At 40.3% G+C, this 18,042-nt stretch overlaps 2 protein-coding genes across 3 annotated transcripts in view; one reads left to right on the top strand and one right to left on the bottom strand.

Moving 5' to 3' along the window:
• LOC133546752 (gastrula zinc finger protein XlCGF57.1-like) overlaps window positions 1-18,042 on the bottom strand; it is a 732,377-nt gene that overhangs the window by 532,205 nt on the left and 182,130 nt on the right. The window lies entirely within an intron of this gene.
• Window positions 9,423-17,517, top strand: LOC133546758 (gastrula zinc finger protein XlCGF17.1-like). 2 transcript variants are annotated; one of them, XM_061892579.1, is made up of 4 exons: window positions 9,423-9,573; window positions 11,217-11,439; window positions 12,229-12,366; window positions 15,891-17,517. In XM_061892579.1, the coding sequence occupies exon 4, from the start codon at window positions 15,941-15,943 to the stop codon at window positions 17,066-17,068; it is 1,128 nt and encodes a 375-aa protein (XP_061748563.1). In that variant the 5' UTR covers window positions 9,423-9,573; window positions 11,217-11,439; window positions 12,229-12,366; window positions 15,891-15,940; the 3' UTR covers window positions 17,069-17,517. The 2 variants fall into 2 exon arrangements, with proteins under 2 accessions (XP_061748563.1, XP_061748562.1); XM_061892578.1 differs by lacking the exon at window positions 12,229-12,366 and having other exon boundaries at window positions 15,891-17,352.

An 18,042-nucleotide genomic window follows, 5' to 3' on the forward strand; every position in this document is an offset into this window, starting at 1 on the left:
TTGTGTCCAAGTCTGTAGTGTGGGCCATAGGACAGACTGTTAATAGACTGTGGAGGGCAGCAATACACCTAAGATGTTCTACTAGTCTGCTGGAAATAGAAAGAAGAAGGAGAAAGCAAGATGGCGTTTGATGGAGAAAGTCTAAACGTGGGCATTATTGTTCTGTATTTGTAATCAGTGCATACATGTGCACATATGTGTCCTTTAATAGAGTAAAGATCAAAAATAATTGTTTGTATCTGAATGCACTTTGTATTTAACACCACCATTCTTAATGTAAGAATGTGGGTGTTGTTGAGAAGATGATGCAGGTGTTCTGTCCAATTTAGCTACCTGTAAAAATGTTATAGTTATTCTAGTTTATTTGTAAAATAAATTGTTTTCCTATATTATATTCTCCTCACTTTATCCAGACAGTCTTTAGGACAAAAGACCCTGCAAGGACTTTGCCCTTTCACAGGGAAACCTATTCACTGTGGCAGGACAGTATCAAGATGAATCCATCACATTTGTATAATCGGCTATGAGGCATTTTATTCTCATTGTACAGCACTTATCTTTGGGCTGATACTGTTGACCAGTTTGACGCGTGCTGAAAGGGAAACTCAGCATGAACTGAAGCCAGCAATCAATCAGAGAAAACAAAATAAAAACAATATAAACAAATAAGGAAATTTGGTTCCAACAGTCAGTTTTCCTCTTTTGGTGCAGTTGACCTTGTTCTTACATTTCTCCTTCCTCCTAGAGTTCCTGTGTTGCCTTTGTGGGCGGAGTTGTGGGACATGCACAGCTGCTTCCAATCGACCCTGGTGCTACTTAAGCAGCACCTTGACAGCTGGATGGCACTCGGCGATTCCATTACACGGGGGACAAGTATGTGATTAAAGGCTATACATATAAAATGAAAGAGACAAGTGGTAGAACAAATGGATGGATGTACAGTAAAGTTCTGTGGGATGATGTACATAATTAACTTTTCCCAAACGTTCCCATGTTTTCTGAAATTGATAATGTTTGAGGAATTCTAAACAAGGGGGATAAATCATGAGCAACTTTAAAAAACACTTGTCATGTGTAGTTTTATAATAAGAAAAGTAGATCATTAAAAACAAAACTATCCTTCATAACCTCACACATATAATGTTGCCATTTTCTCTAATCTATGTATTGCATAAAGGGGACATGCATATATAACAATATTCATTTACAAAAGAGAGTAATAAAGATAATTTAAAGAATGGATTATTGAGACACAAAAAAGGATTCATAGTCACACATTTTAAAATTGTATAAAAGACAATTGTTCGTATGATGTATAAAGTAAATAATAATATGCTTCCAGAAGTGGTCCAGAAGATGTTTCAGATGTGAACCAGTAAATATGAACTAAGAGGGATTTATGTGTACTCAAAAGCAAAGGTGTGAAAAAAATGTAAAACAAATATATATATCATATAAAGGAGTTCTTTATAACATCATTAATAATGAAAAATCATTTCTGAATACCTCTATACACAAAAAGTATTTGCAACATGTTTTGTCCTGTTTATTCTCACCTTTACAGTCAAAGTGTTGTGTTCACAATGTTGTATATTAAAACATGTACTTGACTGAAAAAAGGAAATAATCTAAAATAGCTCATCTATAAATGTTAGAAACTATGTGCTGATGTTGTTAGAAAGTCAAAATGAAAGTCTGGACAGTTTATTTCAAATCCTGCAGTTTCATTTGCTGCTGCTGTTCTCACCAGCACACTTGTGTTTCTTACACTGCTACTTAGAAGACAATCTTTCACCACACACACTGCAACTCAACACTTTCTCTCCTGGGTGTCTTCTCATGTGTCTTTTCAAATGCTGACTTTGTAAAAAACTTTTACAACATACTGAACATGTAAAAGGTTTTTCTCCAGTGTGTTCTCACGTGTTCTTTCAAATAGTGCCGTTGCGCAAAATATTTACTGCAGATTGAACAGGAAAAAGGTTTTTCTGTAGTGTGTATTCTCATATGCTTTTTGAAATTTTCCCTTCGAGTAAAATCTTTACCGCAGATTGAACATGAAAAGGATTTTTCTCCAGTGTGTGTTCTCATGTGTACCTTCAAATCTGGCCTCTGGGTAAAATCTTTACCACAGATAGAACATGAAAAAGGTTTTTTTTCCAGTGTGTGTTTTCATGTGTACTTTCAGACTACAATGGTATTTAAAAGTTTTGTGAGAGAGAGAAGATGTGAAGTGAGTGTTGTCAGTGTGACATGTCTTATCATCTTTAGAGTCTTCATCATCAGTGTCAGGAGAGTGTGACGTTGTGTCCTCACTATCTGATAGTGGAGCTAAGAGCTTGTCTGCTTGTGATCCTCCACAGTGGTCTCCATCAGCTTCTGTTGTCATGTGTTGTGTTGAGCTGCTGCTTGGAGGCTCCCCCCCTCCCCTCTCCTCACTTTCACCTTTCACCTCATCATCTTCACTCTTCACAGGGACACCAGTCACTGGGAACTCCTCCAACCATTTAGGCTGACTGATGCCCTTTTCCTCCTCTTCCTCTTTAATGTGCGGCGGCTCTTGCTCCTCCTCTTCCTCTTTAATGTGAGGGTTCAGTGGGTCCTCCTCTGCATTTTTGATGTGTAAGATGAGTGGGTCCTCCGCTTGCCCTTTAATGTGAAGGGTCAGTTTAACATTATGGGTCTGTGGCGTGTCGTCTTCCTCTTTAATGTGGGGGGTTGTGGCTCCTCTCCTCCCTCTTTGATATGTTGGGAATGTGGTACCTCTTCTTCCTCGTGTATGTTGGAGGACTGTGGTTCCTCCTCCTGCTCACGAGGACGATGTGCTTCATTGAGGTCTGCGGGACAGGAGAAAACAAACATTCTTTAGAAAAGTCCAGTTTTGCTCAGTCACATGAGACAATGTCCTGCACCAACATATGATCTCACAATCTCATCAATTTCCCCTCACAGCAGTCAGGGTACTTCCAGCTGACACATGAAGAAGACTTTCAGGGGAATGTCTTCCCAGGCCAACATCCAATCCACCTTATTCATATAAAAACATCCTAAAAGTCATTCCTGCAATCCTTAATGGTAGACGCCATACATGAAAGTGTGCTGTTCTCCCTCTGAATAAGTCATACACACACAGGAAATAATGTACCACATGCCAGCTTCCACACAGTAGTACTAGTGATGAGCTCCCCCTGCTGGTGGACAATATTTACTGTGAGTTTCACATTCATCTTTAGAGACATGTCTGTTATAAAAGAAGCATGAGCACAGTCAACATGTTGGCCAAGAAAGATGACATCTGTTTTGCTTTCATTTAGATAGCGTCACCACAGTTAAACCGGGAAGAAGTTTTTAAATTACTGACTACACCTTCAAAAGATAACTTGTTTACCTTATTAATAATAGTAATTGAGCCGCAGTTATAACAATCCAAGATGGCGCCAGTGTGTGCTGTGGCCTGCCATCTCTCGCTGTCAGTTCTGTTTGTTTTTGTGCTGTTCACGTTTTTTGTTGTCCCTGTCAACTCACTGTTGGTGTATGATCGCCAAACGCTGTTGGATCTGTGTCCCTCTCACACGGACATGATCAACTTGGACGTTGGTTTTTCGACGTCCAAGTCAGCGTTCTCACCTGGCCAGATTCCTCCTTTCCTTTTTCGCCCACTGGCTCCTCCCCCCCGGCGAAAGCGCCACCGGCGCCGCGGCAAACGTGGCGGCCAGCTGGTGAGAGTTAGGGCACTCCTGGCCCGCCTTTCCGTGGCTTCCCGAAGGAGGTATGGTCCGGTACCTGGTCTCTTCCTGCACCCGCGTTAATTTAGTTGTTGAAATATGCAGTAAAATATTACATCATTTCCAGTATTATTTTCCCAAATAAAGTAACCAGATATTAACAGTAAATAAACAAGTACATTAAAAATATTTTTTTCAACAAAATAATACAATTATGAATGACACAATATGTTACTGCATATGTCAGCTGCCAAATTAGGAGCTTTTGTAACCCACTTTAAAATTCTTCTAGTATCAATTATACACCAAATTATATATCGTGACATGTATTGTTATTAGGATATAGATTTGAGGTCATATCGCCCATACCAAACATTGGTTTGCCGAGTCTTTTGTTTGGCCCACCAAATATATTTAATTTTTTATATTCTTCAGATGTGTGTGTATGTCTAAAATGTGGGACTACTGTTCTACATCTCGTGGAAGTGTCATGTCATGGGGATGGTGTGCTTTCAACTAAGGGTGTGACGATACGGTCAGCTCACCAAAGGATACTCGATATTGGCTTTGGGAGAACAAGACAATATTTTGGTGGTTAACATGATTCTTACACATGTGTGTACTTCATGTGTATATGAATGTACTTTCCCTTGTGTGCTTAGTTTGACTGTAACTTCATAGTGGATAATATCTATAAACAACCTCAATTGTTTTACATCTTTAATTTGAAGGACTGTTTACTTATCTGACAAATTCAAAGGAAACTGCACTTTTTTAAAATGTCACCTATCATTCACAATCCTTATGTAAGACATTTGTTTCAAACTTTTATGAATGTAATTATTAAATAAACGTGAGCAAAAATCAGTTAACATTGGAGTCAATGGGAGTTCCTCTATTTGACCCACAAAGTCCTCCAAAAAAACTGCCAACCATACTCCATTTACATTTTGTGACCTGAATATTAACCAAGTATTAGTGATATTGTTATTATAAGCGCTAACGCTAAGGACCTACTTTTAGCGGCGCATTGATCACAGAAGTAACTAGCTTATGCTGCTATATTGACATACTGAGCTGCTTCCTCACCTCTAAGATGGTGAAAGCTAATTCTAGAATATAAATCATGCTTCTCACTTATTTAGTAGAAGGTTGTGGACATAAACCGAGAACTTGGTCAACACTGACATCCAACTTAGACCTGGAGATGGCTAGAAAGATTAAGTAATATGCTCTTTTGCACCCACCCTTTTTAACCGTTTGCGATGATTAATTCTTCATCTAAACGGGAAGATATGAACATCCCATCAGTCGGCATCCCAGTGAAAGCAGACATTGTATGTGTGGAGAGACACAGCCGACGGGCCGACAATGGGCGGAAAGCAGCAGCGCGGGCCCACCTGGAGGCCAGGAGGCGGGGCATGCGGCGGCGAGGAGAGGCATGACACACGCGAAGCGACACTGCAGCGGCAATCTGAGCCAGGTGCGTATATTACACACCTGCTTACAATCTGTCTATCTGCTGCTAGAGTACAAAAAGGGCGAGGGAGGAACGAGCGGGAGAGCAGCACGGAGGAGGAAACAACGGCCAGCAGACGAAGAGCGCAACGACCCACACCGAGAGAGCGATGACGCACCCCCGCAGTGGACGCAAGCCCCGGACGCTGTTTAATATAGATTAGAATAGGCCGTGCAACTAATCATATGTCCTGAGTTCCAGTTGAAAGTGGGTGCAAGTTCATGCCCACGCACACACACTCTTATCGCCCACATTCTTCACACTGTTTACGTGGCTTCTTGGCCGAGGTCTGAGGGACAACACCAGATATGAAGTCAGAGTCCAGGGAGAAAAAAAGCACCAGTCAATATCGCACAGAAGGAACCTTCCTGGTGTTACCTGACGGCACGACCACTGAGCTGCGACACCACTACAAAGGCACCTCCGTGCTCGTGCTCGTACCACCTGGCTTGGTAGCCTCGTACCCGCCTACCAAGCCAAAGACTTAGGTCCAATAGGGACGGCGTGGCGCAGTGGGAGAGTGGCTGTGCGCAACCCGAGGGTCACTGGTTCAAATCCCACCTAGAACCAACCTCGTCATGTCCGTTGTGTCCTGAGCAAGACACTTCACCCTTGCTCCTGATGGGTGCTGGTTGGCGCCTTGCATGGCAGCTCCCTCCATCAGTGTGTGAATGTGTGTGTGAATGGGTAAATGTGGAAGTAGTGTCAAAGCGCTTTGAGTACCTTGAAGGTAGAAAAGCGCTATACAAGTACAACCCATTTAATGATGAAACAGGGCGTAACTGCTGCTGATTGGACCGACACGCAAATACCACATTTTCAAAACTCCCCGTTGTCAATTAAAAACATAGTTATGGGCTGCACTTTGGACACACCTGCTGTAAGCTACAAGGAGCGAGCAGCTACACAACAGCTAAGCTAAAACAGCACTTTTAAGCATATCAAATAATTATAGTTGCTTAATACGTACACAAAGTCTCCAAAACAAAAGTCTGATAGAAAGTATCCAGTAACAAACATGTCCGCATCATTCAACATTCTGCGCCATGAGCTTGACTTCATGAATTATTGTGGCCACCAGGTGTTGTGAAAGATCAAATAAAACAATTGCAAAAGCATCCGTCACAAGGTTAGTGTTTTTTATATATTTGTGTCAATATGTAGAAGCATCCTCAGCCTTCCCGGGAAGGTCTATTCAGAAGTACTGGAGAGGAGTTTATGCCGCATAGTTGAACCTGGGATTCGGGAGGAACAGTGTGGTTTTCATCCTGGCAGTGGAACTGTGGACCAGGTCTATACTCTGGGCAGGGTTCTTGAGGGTGCATGGGAGTTTGCCCAACCAGTCTACATGTGCTTTGTGGGCTTGGAGAAGGCATTCAACCGTGTCCCTTGGCAAGTCCTGTGGGGAGTGCTCAGAGAGTATGGGGTATCGGACTGTCTGATTGTGGCGGTCCGCTCCCTGTACGATCAGTGTCAGAGCTTGGTCCGCATTGCCGGCAGTAAGTCGAACACTTTTCCAGTGAGGGTTGGACTCCGCCAAGGCTGTCCTTTGTCACCGATTCTGTTCATAACTTTTATGGACAGAATTTCTAGGCGCAGTCAAGGCGTTGAGGGGATCTGGTTTGGTGGCTGCACGATGAGGTCTCTTCATCTGGCCAGGAACTTTAGCTCTAACTGGATCGGTTTGCAACAGAGTGTGAAGCGACTGGGATGAGAATCAGCACCTCCAAATCCGAGTTCAAGGTTCTCGTACAGAAAAGGGTGGGGTGTCATCTCCGGGTTGGGGAGGAGACCCTGCCCCAAGTGGAGGAGTTCAAGTACCTAGGAGTCTTGTTCACAAGCGAGGGAAGAGTGGATCGTGAGATCGACAGGCGGATCGGTGCGGCGTCTTCAGTAATGGGGACGCTGTATCGATCCGTTGTGGTGAAGAAGGAGCTGAGCCGGAAGGCAAAGCTCTCAATTTACCGGTCGATCTACGTTCCCATCCTCACCTATGGTCATGAGCTTTGGGTCATGACCGAAAGGATAAGATCACTAGTACAAGTGGCCGAAGCGGTCTGTTTATTTCAAGTGTTAGTTTTCCCTTATTAGCTCTTGTGGTATTTATTTGACCCTATATTTGTTCCCCCCTACCGCACCTTTAGTCTTTGATCTAGTTATACGCAAATATAATGACAATCAAGTCTATTCTATTCTATTTTAAATGAGTTTCCTCTGCCGTGTGGCGGGGCTCTCCCTTAGAGATAGGGTGAGAAGCTCTGTCATCCGGGAGGAACTCAAAGTAAAGCCGCTGCTCCTCCACATCGAGAGGAGCCAGATAAGGTGGTCCAGGCATCTGGTCAGGATGCCACCCGAACGCCTCCCTAGGGAGGTGTTTAGGGCACATCCGACCGGTAGGAGGCCCCAGGGAAGACCCAGGAAACGTTGGGTAGACTATGTCTCCCAGCTGGCCTGGGAACGCCTTGGGATCCCCCGGGAAGAGCTGGACGAAGCGACTGGGGAGAGGAAAGTCTGGGCTTCCCTGCTTAGGCTGCTGCCCCCGCGACCCGACCTCAGACAAGCAGAAGAAGAGGGATGGAAGGCTGGATGTGTAACACAACTTGATGTTTCTTGAAAACAGCGTCCAGTAGTTGATGTTGTCGCTCCTTCTCCTCTTTTGTTGGACAAAGTTCCTCCTCTTATTCTGTTGTCGTTTTTTTTTTTTTTTCTAAAATCACAAATATTTCTCCAACGGCAGCAGTTAGTCGCTGATTCAGCAACACTCACATCATTTGTAATGTAGACATGTTCACACAATAAAAACACTTTACACTTACATTGGATCTCTGCTTTGATGTGTCGATCACTTCCGCCTCTCTTTGTTAGCAGCTAACAAGCTAAGCTAACCAGCAGGCTAGGCTAGCACGTCAAAGTGCACTCAGACTAATGTATCCGCATACAAACAATTAATAAGGACGTTTACTCTGTTAAACGACACAAATGTGCACATGTACGTTGTAATTAAGACCTAGAAACCATAATAACCAAAACAACGTATTCTCCGCCAGACGCCATCTTGTTTTGTTTTTCCTCCTGTGTGACGTCATCGAGGTGTTCTCAACCGCGGAACAAATGTTGGCCAAACACGTGTTTCACCGGGACAATAGTGAGTGGTGCACGCTTCCTTCAAACACGTGTTTCACTGGGACAATAGTGAGTGGCGCACACTTCCTTCAAACACGTGTTTCACTGGGACAATAGTGAGTGGTGCACACTTCCTTCAAACACGTGTTTCACTGGGACAATAGTGAGTGGTGCACGCTTCCTTCAAACACGTGTTTCACTGGGACAATAGTGAGTGGTGCACACTTCCTTCAAACACGTGTTTCACTGGGACAATAGTGAGTGGTGCACACTTCCTTCAAACACGTGTTTCACTGGGACAATAGTGAGTGGTGCACACTTCCTTCAAACACGTGTTTCACTGGGACAATAGTGAGTGGTGCACACTTCCTTCAAACACGTGTTTCACTGGGACAACAGTGAGTGGTGCACACTTCCTTTAAACACGTGTTTCACTGGGACAATAGTGAGTGGTGCACACTTCCTTCAAACACGTGTTTCACTGGGACAATAGTGAGTGGTGCACACTTCCTTCAAACACGTGTTTCACTGGGACAACAGCGAGTGGTGCACACTTCCTTCAAACACGTGTTTCACTGGGACAACAGTGAGTGGTGCACACTTCCTTCAAACACGTGTTTCACTGGGACAATAGTGAGTGGTGCACACTTCCTTCAAACACGTGTTTCACTGGGACAATAGTGAGTGGTGCACACTTCCTTCAAACACGTGTTTCACTGGGACAATAGTGAGTGGTGCACACTTCCTTCAAACACGTGTTTCACTGGGACAATAGTGAGTGGTGCACACTTCCTTCAAACACGTGTTTCACTGGGACAATAGTGAGTGGTGCACACTTCCTTCAAACACGTGTTTCACTGGGACAATAGTGAGTGGTGCACACCTTCAAACACGTGTTTCACTGGGACAATAGTGAGTGGTGCACACTTCCTTCAAACACGTGTTTCACTGGGACAATAGTGAGTGGTGCACACCTTCAAACACGTGTTTCACTGGGACAATAGTGAGTGGTGCACACTTCCTTCAAACACGTGTTTCACTGGGACAATAGTGAGTGGTGCACACTTCCTTCAAACACGTGTTTCACTGGGACAATAGTGAGTGGTGCACACTTCCTTCGCCCGGCCACAGAAGACAAAAAAGAGTTGCTGGTGTAACAATAGGAAGAATATATTCCACTCCTCTCTTGTACACGCGGCTTATGAGGTAATATACATGATATATTTTCATATTATTTATCTTATTTACCTCATATGTTGTTCGAAGCTAACGTGCTAGCTTTAGCCCGCTAGCAGGCCTTTGTAGCAAATGCGAGCGTTTTTCTTGAGGAGTGTATTTTATATGTTCTCTATGAGAATTATATTGACTTATTTAATAATTTAACTGTTTTTTGTTGTATATTACAGTCACGCTTAACATCATTAAATATTTGTTACTAGAAAGAAACAAACGTCTTGTAATTTAAGTCTGGAATAAGTCACATGGTATAATAATAATAATAATAATAATACATTTTATTTGGTATAGCGCTTTTCAGTGTACTCAAAGATGCTTTACAGGATGAAAAAAATATTATTGTTATTGTAATGACAGTGTAATATAATGTATTATTGCAGTGGTCTGCTTTATGTTGGTGTCAACTTTATGCAATAAATACAAATGATGTTTGCACGCACTTCTATTACCTTGATAACATCCATCCATCCATTTTCCTACCGCTTGTCCCTATTTGGTGTTGCGAGGGGGGGGGGGGTGTTGGAGCCTATCTCAGCTGCATTGGGTGGACATATCATGGAAATTAAATCAACTGATGTTTGTTATTAAGAATACACTATTTGCACAATTGTAAGCGATTAATGCTTATTCAGTCGGACTAAAATAAATATTTAATTAAATAAATGTTAAATATTAAAAATAGCTTTAATATACTGCACACAAAATGAATTTGCATCAATATTTTGTATGTAGTCGAAACATGAGGTACCCAAATATTGTAAATATTTGTTTACATTTATGAATTTGTATATATATATATATATATTTATATATATATATATATATATATATATATATATGTATATATTTATATATATATATATGTATATATATATATATATATATATGTATATATTTATATATATACTCGCTGGCACTTGTTCCACGTGCTTCACTGCACTTCTGTTTGTTTTCTGTTGGGTTAAAAATGTTGCTTTCGCAGAAGAAAGTTAAAGTAGCAATGATTGTCACACACACACTAGGTGTGGTGAAATGTGTCCTCTGCATTTGACCCATCCCCTTGATCACCCCCTGAGAGGTGAGGGGAGCAGTGGGCAGCAGCAGTGCTGCGCCCGGGAATCATTTATGGTGATTTAACCCCCAATTCCAACCCTTGATGCTGAGTGCCAAGCAGGTAGGTAATGGAAAACAAGGAGAGGATATTGTGTGTAAAAGTAAAGCCAACGGACCACAGCTCTGTAGTCCTGGTCACCATTGACGTGAGGTGGGACTATTTTGGAGGTGCACGTCAAGGTTGGCTGGTAGGTTGGTAGTGGGAGGAGCCAGTTGGCGTCACTTGATGCTGCAGCACAATGACACTTTTATACGTGCAGACTGACTTCATGCAGTCATGACGGTATTAAAATCCCAGCAGGAGGTTTTCTGTAAGTTGTTAATTTTTGATCAATTACACAATTCATAATAATCAATAACTGATGATTATTCCATGTGTAGAAGAACATCACCACAGAGTGGAGTCAGTTCACTTGGAAAATATTATATTTGATGGATTAAAAAATATTTGACACATCACAGCTGAAGTTTGTTTGTGTTGTCTTGCGGACGTCCAACAGATGAACGCTCGTCAAGAAGAACGTCCCCTTCAGCAGCAGGAGGATCCACAGCCCCCCCACATTAAAGAGGAAGAGGAGGAAGTGTGGATGAGTCAGGGGGGAGAGTGTCCTGTAGGGCAGGAGGAGGCTGATGTCAGCAAGTTTCCACTGACTGTTGTCTCTGTGAAGACTGAAGAGCATGAAGACAAACCACCTGAGTCCTCACAGCTTCATCACAGTCCAAGTAAGCACAACATCCACATATCATCTAATACAATGTTTGTGACACATGTTCATCCGGGGGACACATTTATCACTAAAGATGGAGATATATTTGCTTTTTAACACCACCATTTAAAAATGAATGCTCATCAATCATCAACAGTGTAATTGCTGGGGTGTAACCATGTGACCTAGAGGCCGTCCTCCTTACCTCACGTGGTCAAATGAAGGCAAACATTCAATATGGCTACTGTTTATTTACCTTTGGCAGCACATATGTCAGCATATTTCAAGGGTTTAGTGGTGAAGATAAGAGCTGTATACCAAGTACCATTTTTTTTTAGTACTGGTTCCTAAAGGTCTACTGAAAGCCACTACTAGCGACCACGCAGTCTGATAGTTTATATATCAATGATGAAATATTAACATTGCAACACATGCCAATACGGCCTTTTTAGTTTACTAAATTGCAATTTTACATTTCCAGGGAGTTTCGTCTTAAAAACGTTGTGTAATGATGACGTGTACGCAAGACGTCACAGGTTTTTAAAAAGTGTGAGCGCTGCACACACACACAGCTAAAAGTCATCTGCTTTAACGACATAATTACACAGTATTTTGGACATCTGTGTTGCTGAATCTTTTGCAATTTGTTCAATTAATATTGCAGAAGTCAAAGTAGAAAGATGGAGTTGGGAAGCTTTAGCCTTTAGCCACACAAACACACGGTGATTCCTTGTTTAAAATTCCTGGAGGTGAAACTTTCCTATGGATCAGCGAACATGAATCACGACAGAATGTCAACCAGCAGGTTTCGGTGACAAAATTGTGGTTCAAACGTCGCTTCTTACCGGAGAAAAGCTGAGCTTGTGCCATCCATAAAGCTGCCGTCGACTCCCCTGAGACACTGACGTCAAGACACCCGTGGACACACACCTCCGACTATCAGGTACTATTTAAATCACTAAAACACTAGCAACACAATAGAAAGATAAGGGATTTCCCAGAATTATCTTAGTAAATATGTCTAAAAACATCGGAATCCATCCAAATGCAATCGTGTTTGTTTTTTTTCTAGTCCGTCGCTATCAATATCCTCAAACACGAATCTTTCATCCGCGCTCAAATTAATGGGGAAATTGTCGTTTTCTCGGTCCGAATAGCACTTTTTGTTGGAGGCTCCCATTAAAAACAATGTGAATATGTGAGGAGCCATCACACGGGTGACGTCATCGTCTGCAACTTCCTGTAAAGGCAGTGCTTTTCTCTTAGCGACCAAAAGTTGCGAACTTTATCGTGGATGTTCTCTACTAAATCATTTCAGCAAAAATGTGGCAATATCACGAAATGATCAAGTATGACACATAGAATGGACCTGCTATCCCCGTTTGAATAAAATCTCATTTCTGTAGGCCTTTAAATCTAATCGTTTGAATTTGGAGGACAACTGCACTTTTTGGGGGAATTTTTTCTATCCTTCACAATCATTATGAAAGACATGACTATTGATATATATATTTTTAAATCACATTGTAACTCATAAATGTAAATAAAAGTCCACTTGCAATGGAGCCAATGAGAGGTCCTCTATAACCATCCAAAAAGCACCAACAATACTACATTTGCATTTTGTGGCTTGAATACCAACCAAGTATTAGTGATATTGTTATTATAAGTGGCCTCTCACCTGGGTAGTAGAAGGATGAGGACGTACTCTGACAAATTGATTCCCTTTGACAGCCAATTTAGGCCCGAAAAGAGGCTTGGCTTCACCCCCCATACCGTGCGACGATTATGAGTCTTTCCTCATCTAAACGGGAATATAACAAGAGTCTATCAGTCTGCGTCATAGTGACAGCAGACATTGTACAGTAAGTGATGTTTTATTATGTTTGTTGGCTCTCAGGAAGTCTGCAGTGTGTAATATTCAGTGATGTTGAAAAAAAAAAGCACATGTAGTGATGCTTTTTTGAAAGTGATGCGCTAATAAGCAAAAATACATAAATAATCCATCTTTTTAAAAAAGTACCTGTTACTAAATGACATATATACCTACTGCATGTACATAAAACCTTAATGGAAGTGTTTGGATGCTTTTTAAGTTATTTTTAGGCAGAATAGTGCGACTCTAATAGCCTCTATTGTAAACAGATTGTGATTGCATTTATTACTATTTAGAATGCATAAAAAAGAAAATTATGTGTTCTTGATAGGCAAAATAAATTACAAAAGTGCGGTTTCCTTTTAAATGAAGTGAAGTATATTTATTTAGCGCGTTTCTCTAGTGACTCAGAGCGCTTTACATAGTGAAACCCATGATCTAAGTTACATTTAAACCAGTGTGGGAGCAGGTGGGTAAAGTACCTTGCTCAAGGACACAACGGCAGTGACTAGGATCGAACCTGAAACCGTCCAGTTGCCTTAGATTGTATTAAATTCTATCAAAATCTCGTAAAAATCATAAATACATCCTAGAAATGTCTCAATAATTCCATGAAGAATATTTTTATTTAGGAACATTCTAATGTAACGTGTTTCTATCCACACTTCCGTTAAAATGTAATAATCACTTAGTCTTCTCTTTTGTTCAAATGTAATAATCACTGTCTTTGTTGTTTGATACTTTAGTTGTGGCTGATAATACAAATGTTGGTATCGATCCAGTACCAAATAGTTTCAGAAGCAGTATCGGTCGTACCAATGCGGATTCTGGTATTTAAAGTCATCAGGATAATTGAATGATTACATTTTTGTTGGCAATCATAATCAGACAAAAACACAGGATGCTGGTGTTAGAATATCAATTGAATATTTAAATATGGCTCTGAATTAAATCATTAGGTCTATGCCCTTAAAGTCTTCCTTTTTACTGAGTTTGTAAACAATAACAAACTCAACAATATATATATATATATATATATATATATATATATATATATATATATATATGTGTATATATATATATATATATATATATATATATATATATATATATATATATATATATATATAATACAAAATATCGATCAAACTTCTGTAATTACCTTATATTGATATTATGCTTGGTAATGTTATCGTGAATTTTTGTATGGATCAGTCCACATTTGTTTAAATTTAAGAGCTTTAGCAGGGTTTCTGTGCGTCATTAAAAAGCATTAAAAATCATTGAACGGACTTTGCCTAAATTAAGGCCTTAAATGGTGTTAAAAAGCATTAAATACGAATTCCAGAGGCATTAAAATATTCACACAATCGTAGGCCAGGACCGATATAAATGAAAATAAACCTAATAACTTAATTATTGTCCTCATCAATATATTGCAATATCCAAGTGTGTCCTTCTTGGTCTGTGGATTTTAAACTGGACTAAGAGGTCTCACTTTGTGCATCCCTCTCAGCACCTGAGTATGTTTATTCCACAGTAGACTTACATGAACAAAGTGGGCCTCTTGTCAGTCATTCACAATCTTTGTTTCGACTACTTGCAATTCTCCTCCACATGATTTCCTGTGTGCAGTAGTGTTAGCGACACTCACTTTCATGTTGGAGATGGAAATAGTCATTTTAATACAACGCTGTAGTACAGACCTCCGTATAGCTGCCCAGGATATGCCTGTTTTATGATTCTTTAATTTTGGGCCTTTTAGAATCAGAATGTTTTCATCCCTTTGTGTCAATTAAGTGAAATTAGGTCTGACAACCTTTTGACAAGTTGACTTCATCTCCATTAGGACTTTTCAAAGTGTAAAATACCATCCACCTTAAACAGAATGTTATACTTTGAAAGTAAACTGGATCATTTATTTTGTGTTCATACATGACTTCCTGTCCCACACGAGCAGATTTTAGCTCAATTTTACAGCTTTGTTGTGTCGACCACTAAATATAGAAGCCAGCTGGTGGAAACTGACACATTGACTTGAAAACAAAAAACGGAACAAGTCCGTCCCTATGGGGGCGCCGTTCCACATCCAATGGGAATCCCCGGTCTCACATACAAACGTTGCTTGGTGAGATCAATGACGAAACATTACTTCAGGTTCAAGGCATGAAGCAAAAGGAAATACACTTTCAACCCACAGTACTCGCAGTGAGCAAACTCGACCACAAGATGGCATCATAGCTGAGACAACAATACAGAATACAGATTTACACTGTAAACAACCTCATCTTTTCTCCAAGTTTATACATCAGTAAGTGACATTAACATCACAGGGGGCGCTGGAGCCTATCCCAGCTGCATTCAGGTTAAAGGGAATTTATCACAATTTAGATTTTAGGCCATATTGCCCATCCCTCGTAAAAAGTGGTCTTCTATTCCTGTGAATAATGTTGTAAAGAGCAATGTGTTTGTTTTCAGGCCAATTAATATAATCACTTTTTTTTTAAGTACATGTAAACTTACTGAATGCCTCATGTGACTGAGCAAATCTGGACATTTCTCAAGCATGTTTGTCATTGTGTGTCCTGCAGACGTCTGTGGAGAACAACGTCTGCCTGAAAAAAAGGAGAGTAGCTTCAGGATGGTGAAGGAGGATCCTTCAAAGAGGAAGACCAGGCGCCACGGACCCTCTGGCGTCTCCTTTTCCTCTTTGACACAGACCCTTCCCTGTAAAAAGGAAGAGGAAGACTCACTGACGCCCCACATTAAAGAGGAAGAGGAGGAACACAGCATCACTCAAGAGGGAGATCATCTTGAAGGACTGGAGGAGTTCCCAGTGACTGGTGTCCCTGTGAAGAGTGAAGATGATGAGGTGAAAGGTGAAAGTGAGGAGAGGGGAGGGGGGGAGCCTCCAAGCAGCAGCTCAACACAACACATGACAACAGAAGCTGATGGAGACCACTGTGGAGGATCACAAGCAGACAAGCTCTTAGCTCCACTATCAGATAGTGAGGACACAACGTCACACTCTCCTGACACTGATGATGAAGGCTCTAAAGATGATAAGACATGTCACACTGAAAACACACACTTCACATGTTCTCACTGTCACAAAACATTTAAAAACCATAGTCATCTGAAAAGACACATGAGAACACACACTGGAGAAAAACCTTTTATCTGTTCAGTCCGTGGTAAACGTTTTGTTCGAAGTCACAATGTGAAAGTGCACAGGAGAACACACACTGGTGAAAAACCTTTTATCTGTTCAGTCTGTGGTAAAGGTTTTACACAAAGTCAGAGTTTGAAAAGACACATGAGAACACACACTGGAGAAAAAACGTTTTCTTGTTCAATCTGTGGTAAAGGTTTTATACAAAGTCAATATTTGAAGGTGCACATGAGAACGCACACTGGAGAAAAACCTTTTCCCTGTTCAACCTGTGGTAAAGGTTTTACACAAAATCAATATTTGAAAGTACACATGAGAACACACACTGGTGAAAAACCTTTTTCCTGTTCAATCTGTAGTAAAGGTTTTGTACAAAGTAACAGTTTGAAAGTACACACTAGAACACACACTGGTGAAAAATCACATTCTTGTTCAATCTGCAACAGAAGCTTTTGTGACCGATCAAACCTTTTAGCACACATGAGAAGACACCCAGGAGAGAAAGTGTTGAGTTGCAGTGTGTGTGGTGAAAGATTGTCTTCTAAGTACCAGTGTAAGAAACACAAGTGTGCTGGTGAGAACAGCAGCAGCAAATGAAACTGCAGGATTTGAAATAAACTGTCAAGACTTTCATTTTGACTTTCTAACAACTTTATGATTCATTTGTTGGGTCTCTATAATCTATTTTATTCATTATCGTTATTACTCTGTATTATAATGATTGTGTTGTGATTGTTTTATATGTATGTCCCCAGACCTTTATGCAATATACAAGTGAGAGAAAATAGCAGATTTTTTTTTTGTTTTTGTGAAAGGATTTTGTTTTTACAAACTTACATTTGTGGATACATCAAATAAATCCAGTATTCTGTTCTAAACATTTTTTCTGTATTTTTTTCTTTTTTCAACATCCCCAAAACAACATCAATATCAGTCAAAGTTTGGAGTGTCAGACAAAAGCCAATATTGTACATCATCCCACAGAGATTTACTTTGCATACATTCTTAAAATAAACTGTTTATTGTGTTTCCCAATCACAGAACCAACAAATGTTGTCTTCAATTGCAAAACAACATCCAACATATTATTTTAAGAGGTCAAATCCATTTTTTTTTCTGAGATTAACTCTTTTGCCTTGGAAAGAATGGAAACTTTTAAATTATGAGTATTTTTTTATTCCAGATAAAATAAGAAGAAATAGCAAAGGATTAAAAAAGATGCAGTAACTAGAATATTTTGAATACAAGCCTTTTTAAATGTTGTAATATTTTGTTTATTTGCAGGTCATACTTAATTAAATCTTGAAATATTAACATATTTTTATCAGTCAATAAGTGCATCAGTGACCAAATGCCTTTTTCAAACCATTGCTGTACAAAGATGGATTTGTTTCTCATTTTAATATAAGAACAATTCCATAGTGGAGTATTGTGTGTGTTGAAGTTGTGTTTGTAAATTAGTTTCCAGTACAACAACACTTGCTGGTAGGGATGGGTACTGTTCACTTCTAATTCCATGTTTTATGTGTTATATATGTCAATATATTGTGTGTTTGTATTTTGCCAACATG

This window comes from Nerophis ophidion, unplaced genomic scaffold (assembly GCF_033978795.1).
Source record: "Nerophis ophidion isolate RoL-2023_Sa unplaced genomic scaffold, RoL_Noph_v1.0 HiC_scaffold_42, whole genome shotgun sequence".
In the NCBI taxonomy this organism is placed as follows: Eukaryota; Metazoa; Chordata; class Actinopteri; order Syngnathiformes; family Syngnathidae; genus Nerophis; species Nerophis ophidion.